The sequence below is a fragment of the Triturus cristatus genome, chromosome 6 (assembly GCF_964204655.1).
Source record: "Triturus cristatus chromosome 6, aTriCri1.1, whole genome shotgun sequence".
NCBI lineage: Eukaryota > Metazoa > Chordata > Amphibia > Caudata > Salamandridae > Triturus > Triturus cristatus.
This window is the reverse complement of record NC_140589.1, coordinates 559,993,067-560,013,357: the sequence shown is the minus strand read 5'-3', so window position 1 is coordinate 560,013,357 and position 20,291 is coordinate 559,993,067. Positions and strand designations below refer to the sequence as shown.

At 45.2% G+C, this 20,291-nt stretch overlaps 1 protein-coding gene across 6 annotated transcripts in view; it reads left to right on the top strand.

Annotated features, from left to right (window-relative positions):
- Window positions 1-20,291, top strand: part of LCA5 (lebercilin LCA5) — a 131,267-nt gene that overhangs the window by 57,443 nt on the left and 53,533 nt on the right. For all 6 annotated transcript variants that reach the window (XM_085610997.1, XM_085610998.1, XM_085610999.1 and 3 more), the window contains one exon: window positions 2,345-2,441. In XM_085610997.1, coding sequence (XP_085467123.1) covers window positions 2,345-2,441 — 97 coding nt within the window. The remainder of the gene's footprint in view (window positions 1-2,344; window positions 2,442-20,291) is intronic.

The following is a 20,291-nucleotide window of genomic DNA, read 5'->3' as shown; positions in this document are numbered from 1 at the left end:
CGAAGGGAAAGTTAACCTGCATTGATGAGAGGGAGGGGCGGGTAGGAAGGATACTTTGAGAGTTAAGGCTCAACGTGAAAGCAGTAGGGACTTCCTGATATTATATAGCCTTCGGAATTCATAACGGACACCAGGAGTGTGTAGAGGAAAGCCATTTCACTGATCAGGGCTATAACATCCATGTATAAAGACATATCTACAACAGAGCAAGAAATTTTAGAAACCACTGTGGCTGACATGCAAGCAAAGTGGAAACCACCCCACGAGTTTCTTTCGCATTTCCGTAGTTTCTTTGCTGGTGCACTGTAATTTAAGATTGAATACCTGAAAAATTCATTGATGACTGCCAGTGTCCGCATTCTGGAATTCCTGACTCACAATGCGGATGAGAGCCCCTTACTGTAATCCAGCGATGTCTGGAGAAGGAGGTTTGCCCATTTGACTCTATCCAAATTATTGTATATAAGGCAAAAAGTCTTCCGACAAGTAGTATGAAGGGAAATTCGGAAATAGTGGTTGCAGTGAGGAGCATAATCGGGAGGGGGGGTTCCAGAGGGATGCTCTCAGGGACGCACTGACAGTGCGCCTCCTGAGAGCTTCTTTGCTTCTGTGCCTGCATCTGTAATACAGCTTGGGCGCAGACACAAAGGTATTCCCTCATTTGCATGGGGCACGCCCCCATGCAAATGAGGGAAAGCCCCCCTGAAGATAGTGCTTTATATGCCCCAGCGATATCGGTATTACAGAAAGGGCCGCACAAGTCTGTGGTCCCTTTTGTAATACCAATGTGCCCCGGGGGGGCGCAAAATGGGTGCAAAAGCCCGCTGCCCCCCCGGGGCACTTTGTGTGATATGGCCCTAGGTGTTCCATCGCTCTGCAGGAGGTATTTTTTAGGGTCTCCATGAAGATGATGCAGGAGTAGGGGCTTACCTTACTTGATTAAACTTGAACACCAAGGCAATCGGAACCCTCAAACATGATCATTGGCTGTAATTTAGTGAAATCCAAATTGCTTGGATGATGCGGTGTTTGAATTTATGGATTTCTGCAATTTTTGAAAGGACGTTCAGTGGCAGGTGTTTTAACCACTGAGTTGACCAAACCCAAAGTGCAAGTTTGTTAAAGTGTAAAAAAAAATTCCATATCCAATCTCTAATTGTCTTAATCTTTGATACCAAATGTAATAAAATCAGAGTCCTCAGAATCTTCCCTTATGCAGCCCCATAAGATAACAACTGTCATAAAGTAACTGTGTGAGAAAAGCTAGTGCCTGGTGTTTAAATATTATAACCATGCTTATGGTCATAAGTTTATACTGGTGCCATTTAATTGCTCTTTTAAAAAAAATGTTTTACTTTAAAATCCTATTGTTCTTTGAAGATCTAGTAATGTCTAGAGGTTGAGCTTGATTATTATGAACTGTCAGGCTTTTTCAATTTCTAACTTCTACCGATTACTAGACTAAGGCTGAACTGTTCCACTTTGCCTCCGCTGAAGTGCATAAAAGGAGTCACTTGGTTATTCAGCTGGAAGGAAGTAATATTGTTTGCCCTGGGAGACCAGGGTGAACTACAGAACCCACATAGGATACTGTACAGTAAATACTCATAGCTGTAGGAGGTCATGAAAAGGCATCAAACTTATACAATCCATTTGTTCATCCTGCATGTTTATCACATTTATAGCTTGAATCTGTTGTGATCGCCCATACCACTGTCAGTGTGCACCTAGCGATCCATCTGCTTATGTTTTTACACCAAATGTGCGTGCTAGAAGTTGCATGTTGGAATTTCTAGCTCCTGCACTGCATGTTTTAATGAATGGCTATTCTTTAGTTGTCTTTCCCTTCTTGGAACTGGTGAAAGAAATCTATATCGTCCTGTTTTCCATATCCCAAGCTGGTAATTGAGGTGCTCAGTTCAAATCTAAGAATTTCATTTATAGTGTAGAGGCATGAATACTAATGAGTTTATTTTCTCTTGTTAGTAACTCTAGTCATGTTAGTCCATCTTGACGTGATTGGCAAATGACTAATACAATACCGATTGTATCATATGACCTGCTGTCTAGCATTAGTGGAATTGTGTAGCATGTTGGTGATCCTTGATTATTTGTTTTTGTGATACATTAGTGTCTTGCTCTGCACCATGTTTATCAGGAGTGGCATTCTCTGTTGCTAAAACGTTTTTAGAAACTGTTAAACTTGCAAAAACGTTGAGAAAACAATAACTACTAATCGGTTTCATATTCTCTCCATAAAGCAACTAATTTGTGTATGGTATAAATTGCAGCATTAATGATTTAAAACACACTGTGTAAATGAACTACATTTTTTTATGCTCAGGAGAAAGAAAGAGAGCTTGATGCAAAAAATATATATGCCTTCCGATTGTCAAAACCATCTCCTAAGAAAGACACAGATCTTACTCCCAGGAAAAAAGGTGAGTGAGTAGATTTGCTTGTATAGTGCACATGTGAAACAAATCTGCTTTTAAGCTCTTTCTCATACTCCTTCCTGTTTGATTCTTGGTGAGGATCGCATGCACACATTTAAGTATGGTGGGCATGTTTCCTTTAATGGAATTTGTGGTATGCTATAAATGGATGTATGTATGTGCACGCATGACTTGTTGTGGACTGCGTAGTACATTGTTGAATGTTGGAAGAGGGTGTCGGAGGCTGGTAAAAGACGAGAGAGGCACTTGGAGTAGCCATTCATTAGCCACTGTGCACCATTGTATACCTTGGAGCAAACACACTGTATAGAACTATTCAGGGACTCCCTGAATTGTTACTACTCATATCATTGTCTCAACTCTTGTGGTATGATTTGTTTTTAAAATAAATGAGTTGGTGGAGATGAAGAACTTTGAATGAATGTATGCCATAACTTCCATTTAAAAAAGCTAAACAATGATATTCAATCCCTTAGTATACATATTGAGTGAACAATTAGAAAATGTACTCATCAGAATCTCTGAGCTCTTAGTCACAGCTTACAAATACAGACAGTACACTGTATAGTCTTTGGGCCTTAATATGTGGGCATTCTGTGAAATAAATGTCTTAAAGTGTTCCCTGATGAATACGGGAATGGGAGATCATGCATAACGAGACTGGAAACATCTCTAGGCTTTTCTTTTAAAAACTGTGCAATATTTCACTTCCTCAGGGCAAAGGAAGCATAAGACATTTGTACAAGGGACATAACTAACTAATCTAAAATACCAAGGTTGCTGTTATTGATGTTCTATAGTCAAAGTTTGTAAGGAATTATTTGCGACTGCACCAATTGTTTGATGATAGTATAAATTTGTTAACACAATGTCATGGTGAACACCCAATATTGTTGTATTTTTGCCCAAGAAAGCAAAGTTCCAGCAACATGTATAATTTACTGCCTAATTTCCCTTCTGAACGTAAACACCAAAATGTGTGCAAACAAATTAAAACCACTGATTGTTTCCCTTAAAACATCACAGGTTCATTTCCAAGTGAAGTAGTACAGTAAATAGTAACCAGATTTTGCATTTGATGAATGTTTACTTTGTGGGAGCTGGAAGCCAATATTTAATCAGCTAAATATTTTACCAAAATATTTTGGCTCCTGTTTATCTAGGATTTAGATAATACACTCCTTATCTGGAAAACGCAGTTTAGCATAGTTATACACACTTAAATATTGGAAGCATAAAGGATTGGTTCTAGATCAAAAATAAGGCAAAAATTGGATTTATTATAGAATAGGCAAAATACGGTACAGAGAAAATTGCATAAATTGTCATGAAGGCTCAATTACAGAAGTACAGATAAATGCAAATTCATAAAACTTAATAATCCCTAGCTAGGCAGAAACCAGGCGAACATTGTAAGTGTCAATATCATAAAGAGCACTGGCTGCATACCCATAAAGAATCCAGCTCAAATGGACATAGAATCTCAGCAACAGAATTCCTAGAGACAGCCGCAGAGTAAAACGAAACCAGAAAAGCTCACAGTTCTAAAGCTCAAGAGTTTGTGTACACTAATCACACTTTCTATTAATAGATTCTGCAAACTCAGCATGGTATGATCATGTTTAGGGTCGCATGGGCAAATCAGAAACAACAACGTAATTGCTAAATCTTTAGCATTAAAACATTTCTTAAGATAAGAGAAATCTTCTGTTTGCTTCTTTATTAACTGCACTCCGGAGAGGTATAGCCCAAATGAAACATAGTTTAAACAATAGCTCATAAAATTAGCACAACTACACTAAACCTTCAAGCAGAAGTCCTTGAACATGATACTTTGAGCAAACAATGGAGGCACCATGAGAGATGATTTTGTTGCTAGACACTGATTCAGAGGGTTAAGGAACAGGAGCCAGTTTAGTAGAACATCAGAAGCTGCATCCATTTCTAAAATAATAGCGTATTACAGAAAAATATGGTGTAACTATTCATAGTATTATTCTCACTTTTAATTGACATAGGAAGCTCTTCCCAAGTGTAACATCATTAGCTCATCGGTCACATCTCTATGCATCATTAAAAACACGAATTATTAAAAATTATTGTCATAAGTTTGCACATTTTTTCATATTTCGAAAACGCTACAACACCATTATCACCACCTTCCTTGAAGCAAAGATGGAATTGACTTTCCCAGGGCAGTTCTAACCATATATCAAATTCCAGAATTATTTTTTTAGGTACTAGATAGCTAAATATGCTGGATAATTCAGGGCACACCGTAGCGACCTGGGGGGGGTCATCTGAGGCCTGTTCTCCCTGAATCCTGCACAGATCACATTGGATGCAGTCCTGCTGGCACACAACCCGTGCATCGCTTAGAAGGGGTGGACTGACGGCGCTGCTGCAGGCAAGCATGGCGGGACCCCCGGGGCCTGCTGAGCGGCTCAATACTCCCTGTGAGCCACTGCGATCTCCTAGACCTCTGGCTGGTGCCTCCTGCGATGTATGACGAGGGGACTGTCGACCTGCGCTGCCGGGCTGCTGGGGTCCGCCTGCGGACGCTGGATGACGTGCTGCCCCGGATGTTGACGTGAGGCCCTGGGCGAACTCTGCTTGCTGCCCTTCCCGCCTGGGCCGAGGCATTGCGGGGCCATAGCCGGCCGGAGCTGTGAGAGGCCTGCAGCGACCCTGTGGAGTTGGGGGCATCCGGAGAATACTGACCTGGGGGACGGACCCCCATAGTGCGGCGACTGCCTGGGCGGCCCGGTGGGTCTGGGCCTTGGTCCGCGAGGCCCAGGGCTTCCGCGCGCTGATACTGCAGGAGGGAGATGCGGTGAGAGCTGGAGCGGACGTGGATTGAGTTGCGGAGGCCCTTCAAGACACGCAGTGACCCAGCAGCCCAGGATGGATGGATGGCGAGTGCCGGGCCCTGAGGCCCATCACACAAGAAGGTGATGCGGCCTACCCTTCCGGCCCTGTATGAGTAAATGGGCCGGCTCAACCAGCAGTTGAGTACCACCCCCCCCACCTGCTCCTAGGCCCCCTGAATTGACTGCCAGTGTAAATCAGGGTTATTTGACTGCTGCGGGGGGAGGGTGCATCGTGGCCGGGGGGGTGCGAGAGTTGCTACCCCATCAGTCCGGCAGCAGCCCTCCCCTGCAGCTAAAGTTAACGTGGTCATTGCAGGGGGCTCATTGTGGGCTAGAGGCGCCCATGCTCACATAGCCCCCTGGAGAGGACGGAAGGAGAGGTTCTCCTGCCTTAGAGGTGATGGCCCACACCTGGACCTGGGCTTGATCGCTGAGGGGCCCTCCCGACCGACAGTGCTGTGTGGCTTGGCATAATCTGCGTAAAAACATGTGCGCTGGTGGCGAGGTGCCTACTCTACCCTGCTGGCTGTGGGGGTCCCGCTGATTCTCCCCTGGCCTGCGGGACTGGGCCTGATCCTTGACTGGATTCCTATTTGTTGCTGAGGGCGGGGGCCAGGAAGAGACTGAAGACCACCCCCTGGTACTTGGGTCACCCCTGAGGAGGATAGCCTGGAGGTAGACCGTTCCCATTAGCTCGAGCACCATGGTGGGCACAAAGGGGAGGATGTTGGGACTGGCCACTGTGCGCCTATCACAGCAGGAGGACTCCGATAGCTCAACCTAGATTCCCCAAATGAGCTGCATCCTGCCGACCAACATGAAAACCGCTCCGGACAAGCTAGACATGATACTTCAAGAAGTGAGAGACTCCCGCAAGGCAATAGAACAACAAATCGGCTCCCTGACGACCGGTCTCACTCTGTTCAAGGCAGATCATGACAAGCTGGCCTCTACAGTGAAACGCAACCAGCTTCATTTAAATGAGCTACTCCCGCAGCAGAAGGAACACACAGAGCAGATAGCACATCTACAAAGTCAAATCTCTACCCTACTAGACCGAGCCGAAGATGTGGCGGGAAGGGCAAGCAGGAACAATGTTTGCATAGTTGGGCTGCCAGAACGATGCGAAGGCCCTAACCCTACCTGCTTCGTGGAACAATGGTTGTGTGACCATGTGGCTCCAGAGGGTTTGTCTGACTTTTTCTGTGTGGAGAGAGCCCACTGGATCCCTACCAGGAACCCAATAGTGGGCACGCCTCTACGCCAAATGATCGCCTGCATACTTAATTATAGGGATCGTGACACCCTCCTCCGGCTGGCTAGGGAGAAGTCCAGTATTCAATACGAAAATCAATGGATCTCGCTATATCTTGACTTCACGATTCTGGTACAGCGACAGAGAGCCTCCTTTTAATCGGCCCAAAAAAAACTCAGAGCCCTGAATGTGCAATATGTATTATTATTTCCAGCCCGACTAAAGATTATGCTTGACCAGAAGTCACACTTTTTTGACAGCCCAGAGGCTGCTGGAGACTGGATAGATGTTGCACTCCCCTTTCAGGCATTTGGGAAATCATCGCAGGACACGGTCTGGAGCCCGCGATCGATGGCGGGAAGTGGTATGCATCGCGCCAGGCAGTCACGTAAACTTGAATCAAAGAGCCCATCCCCGGAGCAAGCCGAACGGAGTAGGGAGTCGGCGCTCGCCGCGGCGGTGGCCTTCAGGGACTGTGATCCCCACTCCTCACCGGAATCGTCTGAAGATACCACCGTGCATTCAGACTCCGAAAACAGCCTTGCATTGTTTCCCACTGTCACTCCGCAGACCACAAATGATCTTTAGAGCTTGTGCTTGTAGTGTACGAACACTCTGTTCACACTTTAGCAATCAGCATTATTTGTGCTCATTGGTTCCTACCTAACCCCCAAGGATTGCCTGTTTCCTTCTGCCTGTACACCGTCCGGTCATCTACGCTACTGACCACAACAGCATTAACCAATGCAACGTAGCCACCTTCCCTATGGCAATTGCAAAACAAACTCTTCGAACTGTTCCAAATGTACTATGTTCAGACCAACATTGTTTTAAGGTTGGACCCTGTATTGGGTGTTGATATGGTTTACGGGGATTCTGGCTCACCCCCTAATGTGCAAGATGTTGCTCCCGGCCCGAGCTCGGACTAATTTTAGTTCTGACCACACAAATGGCTGCGGGGGTAAATATATCATAGTCACTTGGAACGTCAGGGGGATGGCGCCATCGAATACACGCTCAACTAAATAGACGCAAAGCGCATTTTGGATTGATGTAAGAGACACACCTCACTGACTCGGAGGCCTTCAATTTACGCAAAAAATGGAGGGAACAAGTGTTCACCACATCATATTCCCCCTTTGCGAAGGGGGCTACAGTCTGGCCTCGAGCTGGGGTTCCATTTGTAGCTTTAGAGCTGCGTGCAGACACAATGGGTAGATATGTTATCATCCATGGCAAACTTGATGGCACGCATATAGTAATAGGTAGTATATTGTCCTCCAATTATGGTCAAGACACATTCTTAATGAACATCAACACAGTGCTGGCAGACTGGGTGGGATACCCATGGTTACTGGGAGGAGACTATAATGCGGTTCTGGATATCCAGCTAGACCACTCTCACCCCAGCCTCCCCTCCAAAGCGCTGTCTCCGTGAAACAGGCGGACGCATTCTGGGGCTGTGCGGAGGGTTGGTCGCTGGGGGTTGTCTGGTGGCTCAAGAACCCAAATAGCTGGTAATATTAATTTTACTCACCGCCACACCAGCTTCATACCCGACTGGACAGAATATTCTATTCCCTCAACAACCCCACCCAGGTGGTCGATGCCACTTATCTAGGAAAAACCTTCTCTGACCATAATCCATTAAAGAGAATGCTGGCTTGGGGGAAAATTCCTACACCCATCCCCACTTGGAAAATGTGTCCACAGATGCTAGAAGACACGGTCTTTCGTTCCACTATGGCATCCGCCATTATCAATTACTTTAACGAAAATGACAATACGGCGCCGACATGCCTCAGAGTGGGATGCGTTCAAGACCGTCATTAGGAGTTCCACTATTGGCACCACAGTAGGGGCCAGGCAGGAAATCAATAATCGTCTTAAGACGGTGGAAGATACCCTGAACAAAGTAGAGCAAGAGGCAATTTGCAGCCCCACTAAACAGGAGGAACTTCAAGAAGCACGCATAGAACATGCTGAGCTGTTGGAGCGCCTTCGAACAATCGATTACCACTCATACACACAAATAAAACATACAGAAGCTGACAAGTCAGGACCGCTTCTAGCCCGTCTGCTACGGGACACCCCCTCCCCTATACATGAGATAGCTCTACCAGTTGGCACCAAGGTGAAACACACAACACAACATAAACTTAGGATTCTGTGAATACTTTTAATCACTCTACAAGGCACCTGAGGAGATAAGAGGAGCTCATACAATCCCTTTTGAATGACCTCCATTAACCCCAAATGTTGTAGTCCGACCAAGATGAACTGACTGGCCCTATCACTAAACAGGAAATCAGAGAAGCCATCTGGGAGCTCCCCCGCAACCAGAGTCTAGGTCAAGACGGCCTGCTGGCGGAATTCTATGACACCTTCTCGGATATACTAATTCTACACCTGGAGAGGCTGTACCAAGCAGCATTGGAGGAAGGCTCCCTCCCCCTCACCACTATGCAGGCCTTGGTCCCCTCTCTCGCTAAACCGGGTAGGGACCCATTGGATATGTTCGGCTACTGCGCTTTATCCCTCCTACCAACAGAATACAAGATCCTGGGAAAAATACTATCTCGCCGTCTGCTCCACCTCATGCCACAACTCCTCCATACTGACCAGAATGGTTTCATCCCAACCCGCAGCACTTCTTTAAATATCAGACGCCTTTACCGCGTAATGGAGGCCTCCTTCAATAACGTCGAGAGAGCGGGATGTATCGCCCTCGACCTGCGACAAGCATTTGATACCCTTAGCTGGGACTATATGTTTAGAGCAATGAAAAGGTTTGGCATCCCTCCTGAATAAATAAAACGGGTCAGGCTGCCCTACACTGTTCCCAAGGCACGAGCCCGAACTGGCGCTCACATATCGCGACCATATTTGGTGAGTAGAGGCACCCATCAGGGGTGCCCCCTGTCACCACTACTCTTTGTGCTTGCATTAGAGCTGTCGTGTAGTTCCTATAAAAAGTATACAGTATCTGCGCATATAGACAACATACACTGTAGGATTGGTGTCAGGCGAACTCTGATCACCCCCACCGAGTATGTTGGCCTTCTTGTACCAACTAGCTCACAGTGCCACTATACTCTCCTCTTACCAAGGAGGGAATAGTTCTTGGCAACTACCGAACATGACAACTCTGATCCCTCTGGACCGTGGAAACAATATACTACCTTGCGCTCAGTCACTCGTGCTTACTTAGTCTGTCTCAGAGAGATACACCGAATAAAACAAGCTGGGCATTTTCAATAATCATTTATTAAACAGTTGTTGTTCTGGTGTAGAATAGATGTGCTGCAACAACCGTTAGACAGTATAAGATATAAAGGATTAACAGTACTATAAAGGTAAAAGGATGGTATAGTTCTACCATCTTACTAAAATCATGAATACATTCAAGTATATAAAACGCATGATAAAAATATGCGTACTCCTACGATGCCTCTCTATCTAGATGTACCTAAGTGTACCTAGCAGGTGTAGGTGTTAAGCCAAGAATTCCTCTCGGATTTAGTCAACCCGATTACCTGAAGTGAGACTGTGGGACCCCGTCCTGGTCTCGAGCTGGACACCCCGCGAGGGATGTTAGACCACTGCAAGCTGGAGTGTCTGCATGCAGGAACCTCAGTGTCTCTGGTCAGTGTGTCGGCTAGGAAGTCTCAGGTCTCCTCTAGCTATCTTAGTAAGATGTGAGGCATATGTACCCATAGGTCTCCCCAGGGGTCCTACCTTGCTGTATTACTGTGTCGGCCTAAGGATGACGTTGGGCATGAACTTTGTACATAGATTTTATACAGGAGATGGCAGTCCTGCTGTGCTACCATGAACCCTCATGCATAATGTATGAGATTTCAAACTAGGGAAAACCCCACGTTCTGTATGCAGTGTAATATCTAGGTAAAAGGTCAGTCCGTGTAAACCGTGACAAGTGTAATGTAGGGAGAGAATATAGGTGAAGGGTAACGAGTTTACCGAGGCCTATATTATAGTACCTATATTGAATATAACAGAGCCCCTGGCCATTAGACTCCGAAAGGAGGCAAAGTCTCACACATTCTTTTCCTGACCAGTTGGAAACCCGGACGTCATTACCTTTGGGGGACTATCTCTCAAAGTAGAGCCAGACACCTTTAAATATTTAGGCATCCAAATATATCGATCTGCTCAGGACCTATTAGAGGGCAACCTGTTGAAGGCGATTAAATCGCTTTGTGCACAGACATTCTTCTGGACCTCACTACCCCTCTTGGTAATGGGCAGAATAGCCATCTCCAAGATGGTCATGCTCCCATGTCTACTATATGTCTTCACGAATCTGCCAGTGCTGATCACCAACCCCTTTTTTAAAACAGTGGACAAGCTGCCCAAAGATCTCCTATGGGGCAAGGGCCGCAGAAGAGTGGGGCTGGCCAAACTACAATTGGGAACGGATAGGGGAGGCCTAGGGGTACCAGACTTTCGGGCCTATTGTTATGCAAGCCAGTTGCAATGGCTATCATACTGGCTAGCAGGACGCAACCTACATGAACTAGACTGCACGCTGCGGCTGCTATCATGTGACACCCTTCACACCTTACTGTTGCCACAGAGTAGAATCCCCTCAAAATCCCTGCTGCTGTGCATAGCGCTTATCTATTGGATGCGGGTGCTACAATACACACGCCAAACACTCCCCTACGCCCCTAACGCTCCACTATTAGGCATCCCTACACCCACTGGCTTGGTCACTTTGCGTAGTATATTTAAATGGACACGTGAGGGTGTATCCACGGTGAAGGCACTGTTTACAGATGGGATACTGGTGGACCACCAGAACTTCTCCCGAACACAAAGGACCTCATGCTCTCTCTTTATACTGCATGCAGCTCTGGTCAGTTACGTGAAGAAACACTGGGCACCGAATTGCGAAGAACCTCTGAACCATGACTTGACATACGCTGTATACCTTATGGGTACTGGGCGCCACCTGGTCAGATGGCTTTAAAGGAGCACCAGGACACATGCAGGTATTCCGCCCCCCCCCCCACACTCTGAGAAAAATGGGAGAATTACTTGGGTAGGAGCCTGACAGACCAGGATTGGACTTCTCTTCTAGAACGCCATAAAAAAGTATCCCGTAATGCAAAATCCAAACTAATACAATATATGATTCTACACAGAGCCTATCTCACCCCACACCGCCTCAACCGCATGTATCCCAACTCACGGGTTTCCCAAGATGCCAGACGGATAACACAGACATAATTCACATGTTGTGGTCGTGCCCATGCCCTGTGGAATACTGGTCCGAGGTCACCCACACTTTCAGTACACCTCACAGGCATCCCTGGCTGGGACACAGCAGAGCCTTGTCTATTAGGCCTCTACCGATGCCCCAAATCACAGAGGATGCAGCTTTGGATGGCTGACTTGACCTTACTTATAGCTAAGTGCTCCATCACTATGAGGTGAAGTCGGCCCATCCCCCAACACTATATACATGGCATGGGGAGGCAGTTCGATGGTGCAATTCAGAAAGTGCAGCCATCAGGAGAGATGAATACAGGGGCCTGAGAAAGACACCGATCTGCATGGATTGGGATCTGATGCGTGAAGCACTTATGGCAATAGAACCCCCTATTCCACAACGCAAATAAAACACAAGCTCCCCTTCCCCTGATACAAAAGCCATGCCCGGTTGCTCACCTTGGTCGACCTTACGACCCGTGGTAATGAAAACGTCTAGCTGAATGATCGAACCCTCCGGTGTGGAGGATCTTGAAGTCAAACCAAGCTCGGAACACGCTGAAGGACAATGGGGTGAGCCTGAAGAAAGGGAGTGGGGTGGGGTATTTAGAAATGTTCTTTCAAATTACAAGTATAACAAACTGCCATTGATTGAAAATCCACTCTGGATAAATCCTCAAATGTACGTAGATGCAATAATATTGTTGCTTTGCATACTTCACTGCCTATTTCTTGTATGTATCTAATCTGAGCTCAGGTTCCTCTGCTTACTCAAATTCTGTTACTCTGTCTATGCATCTATTACTCGAATGCCCACTCTAGTGGTGGCACTTGGTAAAATCAATAAAGTATGTATTAGAAAAAAAAATGCTGGATAATCTATTGCAGTATCTAGAACTCAGACCCAGTCTAATTGACAAGGACCAAGCTGAAGGCTCTCAAAACCAAAGTACTATTCAGAAAGTACCAGCTGTTGAGAAATTTAGAACAGTTTAGTACCAAATCTGTCAAGATTATAGCATTAAACTTAGTTTTTGTCACCCAAAATACTGTATAAAGTTTAATACCTAAGAGACAAAGTACACTAGTACCCCAAATGTGTATACGTTAGTAATTTGGAACTGTTTCTGAAGAGAAATGCAACTCATTTGAAGCAATGGCATCATATGGCCATTTCCTTTTTATCAGTTGAATTGATATTCCTTAAGTGCATATGTTACCATTATGTATGTAGTTGTTGCATTCCTTAATTACCATTTGGGTGAACAATCACGTAGTGTCTGCGGGTGATTAAGGGTGCTAAAATGGTAGGGAGTGCTATTAATACTGTACTTCAAGTGGTTTTACTGGATCGCATTGTGCAACAGGATTACACTGGTGAGGAACTCCAAAACATCCTCTAGCTCTGATGTATTTTTAGAATCTCCTAGACTATACCACGTATGAAATGGCTTCTTTTCAAATTCAATGGAGCAACATTATTCAGGAAAATTGAGCTTAAGAGTGTACAATACCTACTTTGTGTATGGATGGATATTGATCAAGGGCTCCTCATTATAGATATTCATGACTTGTCATTATTTGGAGGTAACCCCACTTTTCTCTGCTACCATTACAGAAACAATTGATAGAATCTGGAAAAGCTGAGGTTAATCATGTTGTCTGCTTTAACGACCTACACAGATATTTTCTTTTTCTATTGAGAGACAGATTTTACCTCCTGTTTCATTTCCCACAGGGTATCAAGAATGAATATTAAATTGCTGCAAATATTGTTGTAAATTACGATCTATTAAGCACTGCTGTGCTCTTCTCCTCAAAGGTTTTCTCAGTGGACTACAATTTTGGTGGAAGACATAGACATGGGATCTAGATAATGGTATTTTATGGAAAGCATTATAAAAATCATCTTGCAGGGCTATTATTCTAATCCTGCAGCCTTAAACTGTAGCAATATCAGACTCTGGCTAGAGTATGTTATACACTATTGAGAAAGTTCAAATGGACAACAAAGTAAAACTCTACTGTTCAAAAAGTAGCGAGGAGGGGCCGATCTAAGGCACATGCTTACTAGGGACCACCAATCAGTTAGAAATGTCATTATCAATTTTTGACATCAAAAAGTATTCTTTTTTTGTCAAAATTTAGATCAAGTGGTCAGTGTCTTGTTTATTTTTTATTTAAATAATTTTATGAGAGAGATTACAGGCTAACAAATAATGCAAACTCTGCTGTCCTTAAACTACAGCCCTCCCTTTTTCAATTACTCAGGATCCTACGACTTTTCACTCAGTCTCCTTGGGTCTGTTGGTTAGTTCATGTAACTAGACATCCCAAAGAGAGAACTAAATGTAATCTACAGGCATCCTTATGTGTTGTCTCAGTAAGAATTATCAGTGATACCCGTTTAGATCCCTGGCCACTATATGCTCATATTTAGAGTGTTAAAATAAGGAGCAGACACTGTAGTTCACAATTTAACCCCGTCATGTATTGCAGACCAGGCCAAAAATGTATCCCCACACAGTCGCAGTCTGCATAATATTTACCTTGTATATTTTTAGATACCCCTTCAGGTCTTTTGTAGACTGGTTCATCACAGATTAGAAATCATTAATCTTAGCAGCCAATACAGTTTAGCTACATAAGTCCCACTTTTATTAGTCTTTAATGAGACTTCTGACTTACACCCTCCCAGTTGAATTCCAAAGGGATCTTTTGGAATTGGTGGGCCTGAAAAAAGCAAGCTAGTGCCCCTCACTTGTTGCCAAAAGTTATGAGCTTGAAGGAACCCTACCAGATGGGCATCTAGCGTCCATCTCACCACATTTCGGCCAGCACTAGTACTGCCGCTGTATCTACTTGCTTCTTCCTAAGTGAGGTGTAATAGTATCAACAGAGAAACTTTTGCTTACCTTTCTATGTTGCAGATATACATTAAAAAGGAAAAAAGCGTCTGTGCAGGATCTCCAATTCACGTTCTTTGTTTTGTATTTTTAAAATACATTTTATTGAGTAACCGAGGCATTGTCCTTGAAATATTGCGAGACAAAGATTGTGAGGAAAGAGGCATGTAAGGAAAAGAGGACCTTGTGTCCTCGGCCAACCTAGGTGGTGTAGCACATGCATCTATTGGATAGTCACTATTATCAATATTTCTTGTGCTTCATGGAATGTGATAAATGGGCCTTTTACTAATAAATATGGCATCAACTCAAAATTAATTTGATGCCACCTTCTAAAGTCCAAGACTCTGGCCGCTTTTTGATGTAAGACGTCCCCCTTGAAGAGCAATTAGTTCATAAAATGCCCAGATGGAGAGCCGTTGAGCCAGCAAATTGGATTAAGAAGGGTGTTCAGGCATCAGTGGCTGGCGGGATAAAACAGCTTAATCTAGGTCATGGCCACCATAAAACCCTCCAGCCAGTCCAAATACATTAAGTAGTCGTCATCTTCAAATTCTCCTTTCCACTGTTTGGCAGTGTCAAAAGCTCCTTGCTAATGGTCATAAGATATGGTGGAACAAAATCAGCGTTGCTGTTTGGGACAGATGAATTTTCATTATGAAGCATCCACCTTTAAGAATAAACCAGAAAGACTTTGAAGTTGAGAGCAAAGAAGAGAAAATGCTGAAAATTGGAGAAAAAAAGGATTATATCCTTCTTCAACCATATGGGGGTCCGAGAATGCATATTTTCGGTCTTCTGGTAATCCATGTGTCTCTTCTTATCCTTGAGGGAGTGAGTGATGAAAAATACTCCCTCTAAATCGGGCCTGAAGTGCCATCACAAATTGGCTTAAACAGAATGACACACCATGTGTGATTTGTGCCTCCAGTAGAACACAAAAAAGGTTCTTGAGCTTTTTTTTTTAAATTCAACCCTGGAACTCCAGCTATTCATGCAAAACAGTGCTGAGCACACTTCACAATGGCTGCGGCAGAACAACTTATTCTAAAAGATTCAGTCCTTTCAGATGAGGATGATTCAGATACAGGTAAAGAAATAGAAGATGCTTCGGCGAAAGAGCTCGAGGGACCTGATACGGAGGACAAAATATAGGTAGACCTAGAGGCAACAGAAGGGATTCAGAAAAAGATACTTTGAAGAACTATGTTCCTGGGGCACTGTAAGCCTAAGCTTCTTTAGCATACAGAGTGCTTCTTTGACATCAGTGCTGAAGCAGCCGGCAGTTCTAGTAAGTGAAAAGACAGATATACCTTCTGGGTTGAACACCAAAGACACCAATGTTCACTAACCTTGAGACTGATTAGGAAGAGGATTGGGTTGTAGGCAGAGCTAAGAATAGAACTCCCCAATAAAAAAATGCATGCCCCCACTTCAGCAAAAAAGAGTGTCCTAACTCTTGTTATCCAAGTCAGGGAGAAAGTGGTCAGTGTGAAAAAGAAAATAAATGATGTCTCAAAGCTGAAACGACTACGTTATTGCTGGGAAAAAGAGTTTGAGGAAATACCAGGTTCTTTTAGAGTCTCCTCCCAGAAGGCAGGTTAACCGCCTAGGCGGTGATTACTTATCATATGGAGTGGTAACTCTGGGGGAAATATTGCTTTGCCTGATCACCACTGCTTAGGCATGAGAACACCAGACCCAAATTTACCATCCGAAAAATCTACCCAACCCATGGCTTGCACCATCCCTGAATACCCTCCTGACCCTACTACTACAGATGCACATGAAGAGCATTTGCGGAGGATACTCTCATACCCCAGAAAGAAGACACTCTGAAGGAAGACAACATATTTCATGATGTGGGACCTGACTTCTTTCAGGAGGAGCGAGACCATCTCCAACCCAGGACTTACCATAATATCACGCTGTAATCAAGACAGTGGCTAATAATGATAGGGTTACAATAAAAGTAAGAACAGGAAGATGACTGCTTCCTATTAGAAAGTTTGCATCCTATACAAAGGAGAAATCTATTCTTGACTGTAGTACCTAACAAAAAACAGCAGGGCATTCAAAAAAACAGCTTTATCAAAGGCAGTTACTCCCACAGTGGAGAAAAACTCCACAAGGCCAGAATGAATCGTCGCCCCCAACTGTGGAACTCCTTGAGCGCCCAGGATGAAGACCACTCTAAGGGCTGTGAGTACCCAGAATCACCAGGCCCTCACATAAACAAAACACTTATCCCCACCGCCTTCCCACTCTCACCTCGGTGCCCCACAGCCTATGGGTTCTGGTCGACATCAGGAGCGTGCTTCGGAGCCCAGACAGGACAATATGCAATCGATCCCAATCGGGCTCAAGGACACGTGCAAACTTGGAGGGGGAAGCACAGCCCTGACAGATGCAGCAGCACCCGGTGTCAAAGAACCCATCAACGCCTGCACAGCCTTCATCGCCATTGAAACCACTGGGTTGTGCACCCCCTTGGTACCGGCAAAGCTGTTTGAGCGGAGACATCATAGAGCATCAACTCCCCACACACATCATCTGCACTAACTCACCTACCGATGCCAAAAAAACATCGGCGTCCGAGCCAATGAAATCGACGGTCTCAGCTCCACAGGAGTATAGTATGAAAGAAACTAACAAAGACATGGCACCCAAGAAAGCCTATACCACAATCAATCAGGATGTGCTGGTCAATGTCTTCGAAAACCTCCAAGGGCTTATGGACAAGAAGCGACATTTGGAGGTGGAACAATTACGTGAAAAGATGACCCAGAAAAGGAAGAGGCTAGACATTGCTCAACCTCCACTTCCCCCAAAGAAAATAACTATGGAGCTTAAGGCTACTAGCCCTATGCCACTTGACACTACACCACCTCCACAATCCATGTTACCGTCTTCCACACAATCGGACAATGTAGACGCAGGGAGCCCTACACACTACTCTCACAACAATGACATTCAGGAAGTGCCCTTAGATAGTCCGGATCCTTGGGATGCATACAATGTCATTCTACCACACACGGACATTGATGTGCCATTCCCAGTCAGAGTATCACCACCAGATGACACTTCTTCATACCATAGTGCAAGCAGCTGAATATCATAAGGTTCAGATGCACACCATAGAGGAGGAAAGCGATTTCTTAGTTGAGACACTCTAAAACCTAACGCTTGGTTAAATATTTGCCCACAATAGGGTTAATGTTGAAGGTCTCTACTGAGGTATTCAAAGAGCCTGTCAAAACAAGGGTGCTAGCACCTCAAATTAAGCGCCAATATAAGCCTTCCCCCACTGGCCCATTCTTTATTAGAGTACACACTCCGGGTGGATCCCCTAGTGGTTACAAAAGCTAAGAGGAGGGCAGCTTCCCAGAGTACAGGTGACGCTCCTCCTTTAGTTAAGTAAAGCAAGAGTATAGATGTAGCAGCTAAACATGTGCCAGTTGGACATTCTAATCACTGGCACATAGCCAATTCAGTAGGCTTGCTTCCGTGTTTTAACAAGGCCAACTGGGATGACACGGAGAAGCTGTTGCAACACCTCCCAGACCAAAATGGAAAAAGAGGGAAATTACTGAGGGCAAACAAATTGTTAGTGCAGCGATCAGATGTGCCCTGGATTGTGCGGAAAGTGTTAGAGCAAACAAATGGACGGACGGAATGCTGACAATGCAAACATTCTCCCCCAGTCAAAAGTTCTGGGTTAAATCCATCGTTCTTTTGCTCACTACACCACCCCAGTTTGGACCCAGCCATATGCAAATCAGTCTTGACCCTGTGCCCCATGGGAACAGTCCAAACCGAACTGCCAGGCCAGGTCCTCCCTGGACCGGAAACAAGCATCCTTGGACCGGTTTCAGGGTATGTCACCCTTCTTCAGCTAGGCTAGCTTGAATCCAGTGGCACAGTGAGCAAGGGACCTACATCTGGGCATACCCATCCCACTTAGGGCGAAAAGTGTTACAGCAAACAAATGATGGACGGAATGCTGACAAGGCAAATATTCTCCCCCAGTCAAAAGATCTGGGTTAAATCCATCGATCTTTTGCCCACTACGCCACCCCAGTTTGGACCCAGCCATATGCAAATCAGTCTTGACCCTGTGCCCCATGGGAACAGTCCAGACCGAACTGCCATGGATGGAATGCAGTCGTTCTGCATTCCATCCATCAATTGTGTGTCTTTTTCTTGCTCGCCCTAAGTGCGCCAGGTATGCCCAGACGTAGGTCCTGGGCTCACTGTGCCACTGGAATTGAGCTATCCTGGGTGAAGAGGGGTGAAACCACGAAACCGGTCCTAGGATGCTTGTTTCAGGTCCAGGGAGGACCTGGCTTGGCAGTTCGGGCTGGACTGTTCCCATGAGGCGCAGGGTCAAGACTGATTTGCATATGGCCAGGTCTAAACTGGGGTGGCAGGGTGAGCAAAAAGAATGATGGATTTAACCCAGATCTCTTGACTGGGGGTGAATGTTTTGATTTGTTCTGCATTCTGTCCATCAATTGTGTGTCTTTTGCTGGATTGTGCGGAGGCTGCTGCATGAGGGATTTATTCCTCAGTTATGCTGCATAAACATGCTTGGCTGGGGATTTCAGAGTTTAAACCAGAGGTACAGCAACACCTAGTGAATGTCCCATTTGTTGGTGAACACATCTTTTACTCTGAGGTAGATAACCAAGTAGAAAAAATAATACGGAGACTGTGAAAGCCATGGGGGCATTGCAGTCCACAACACACAGGGAATAGTCCTTTCACAGGTATCAGGGCAGTGGTGTGGCCAAGACCACCACCACTGGCACCCAATCCTATCAGAAACAACAGCAAGTATACCACCAGCAAGTAGCTAACTGTTACTACAGGAGAGGATATAAGGGTTGTAGCAGAAAGGACGAGGTAGAGGTACACTCGGAAAGGGACCTCGAAACAATGACTCCCCACACATTCTCCCCATCACACAACACCTGTAGGGAGAAGAGCCAATGGCCAGAAATAACATTCGACCAGTGGGTGCTGTCCATCGTTCAGCACAGACACTGTCTAGAACTTATTTTCCAACCTCAAAAACATTCTTCCATGCATGCGGAGGCTCACCTCTCAACACCTTCATTTTCTCAAAGAGGAAGTACAAGTTTTGTTGCTGCAAGGCGCTTGGAGCCAGTTCCAAAGCGACATCATGACAGAGGGGTGTATTCCCTCTACTTTCTGATACCCAAGAAGAATGTACGCTGAGGCCAATACTACATCTTCGCTCTCTCAATCATTACATATTGTCATGGCACTTCCACATGGTGACACTGCAGGATGTGATTCCACTGCTTCAGGATCAGGAAGGCGACTTCTGTGTGGCACTCAGGCTGAAGGACTCTTACTTTCACTTCCCTAGTCATCCGGCACATCGCATTTACCTCAGGTTTGCGGTAAGTGGATGTCATTACCAGTTCAATGTATTACCTTTCAGGGTGTCAACAGTACCACAAATATTTAAATGCCTGGCATGTAAGGCAGCCCACTTGAGATGACATAACAGTGAAGTCTTCCCATATCTGGACCATTGGAA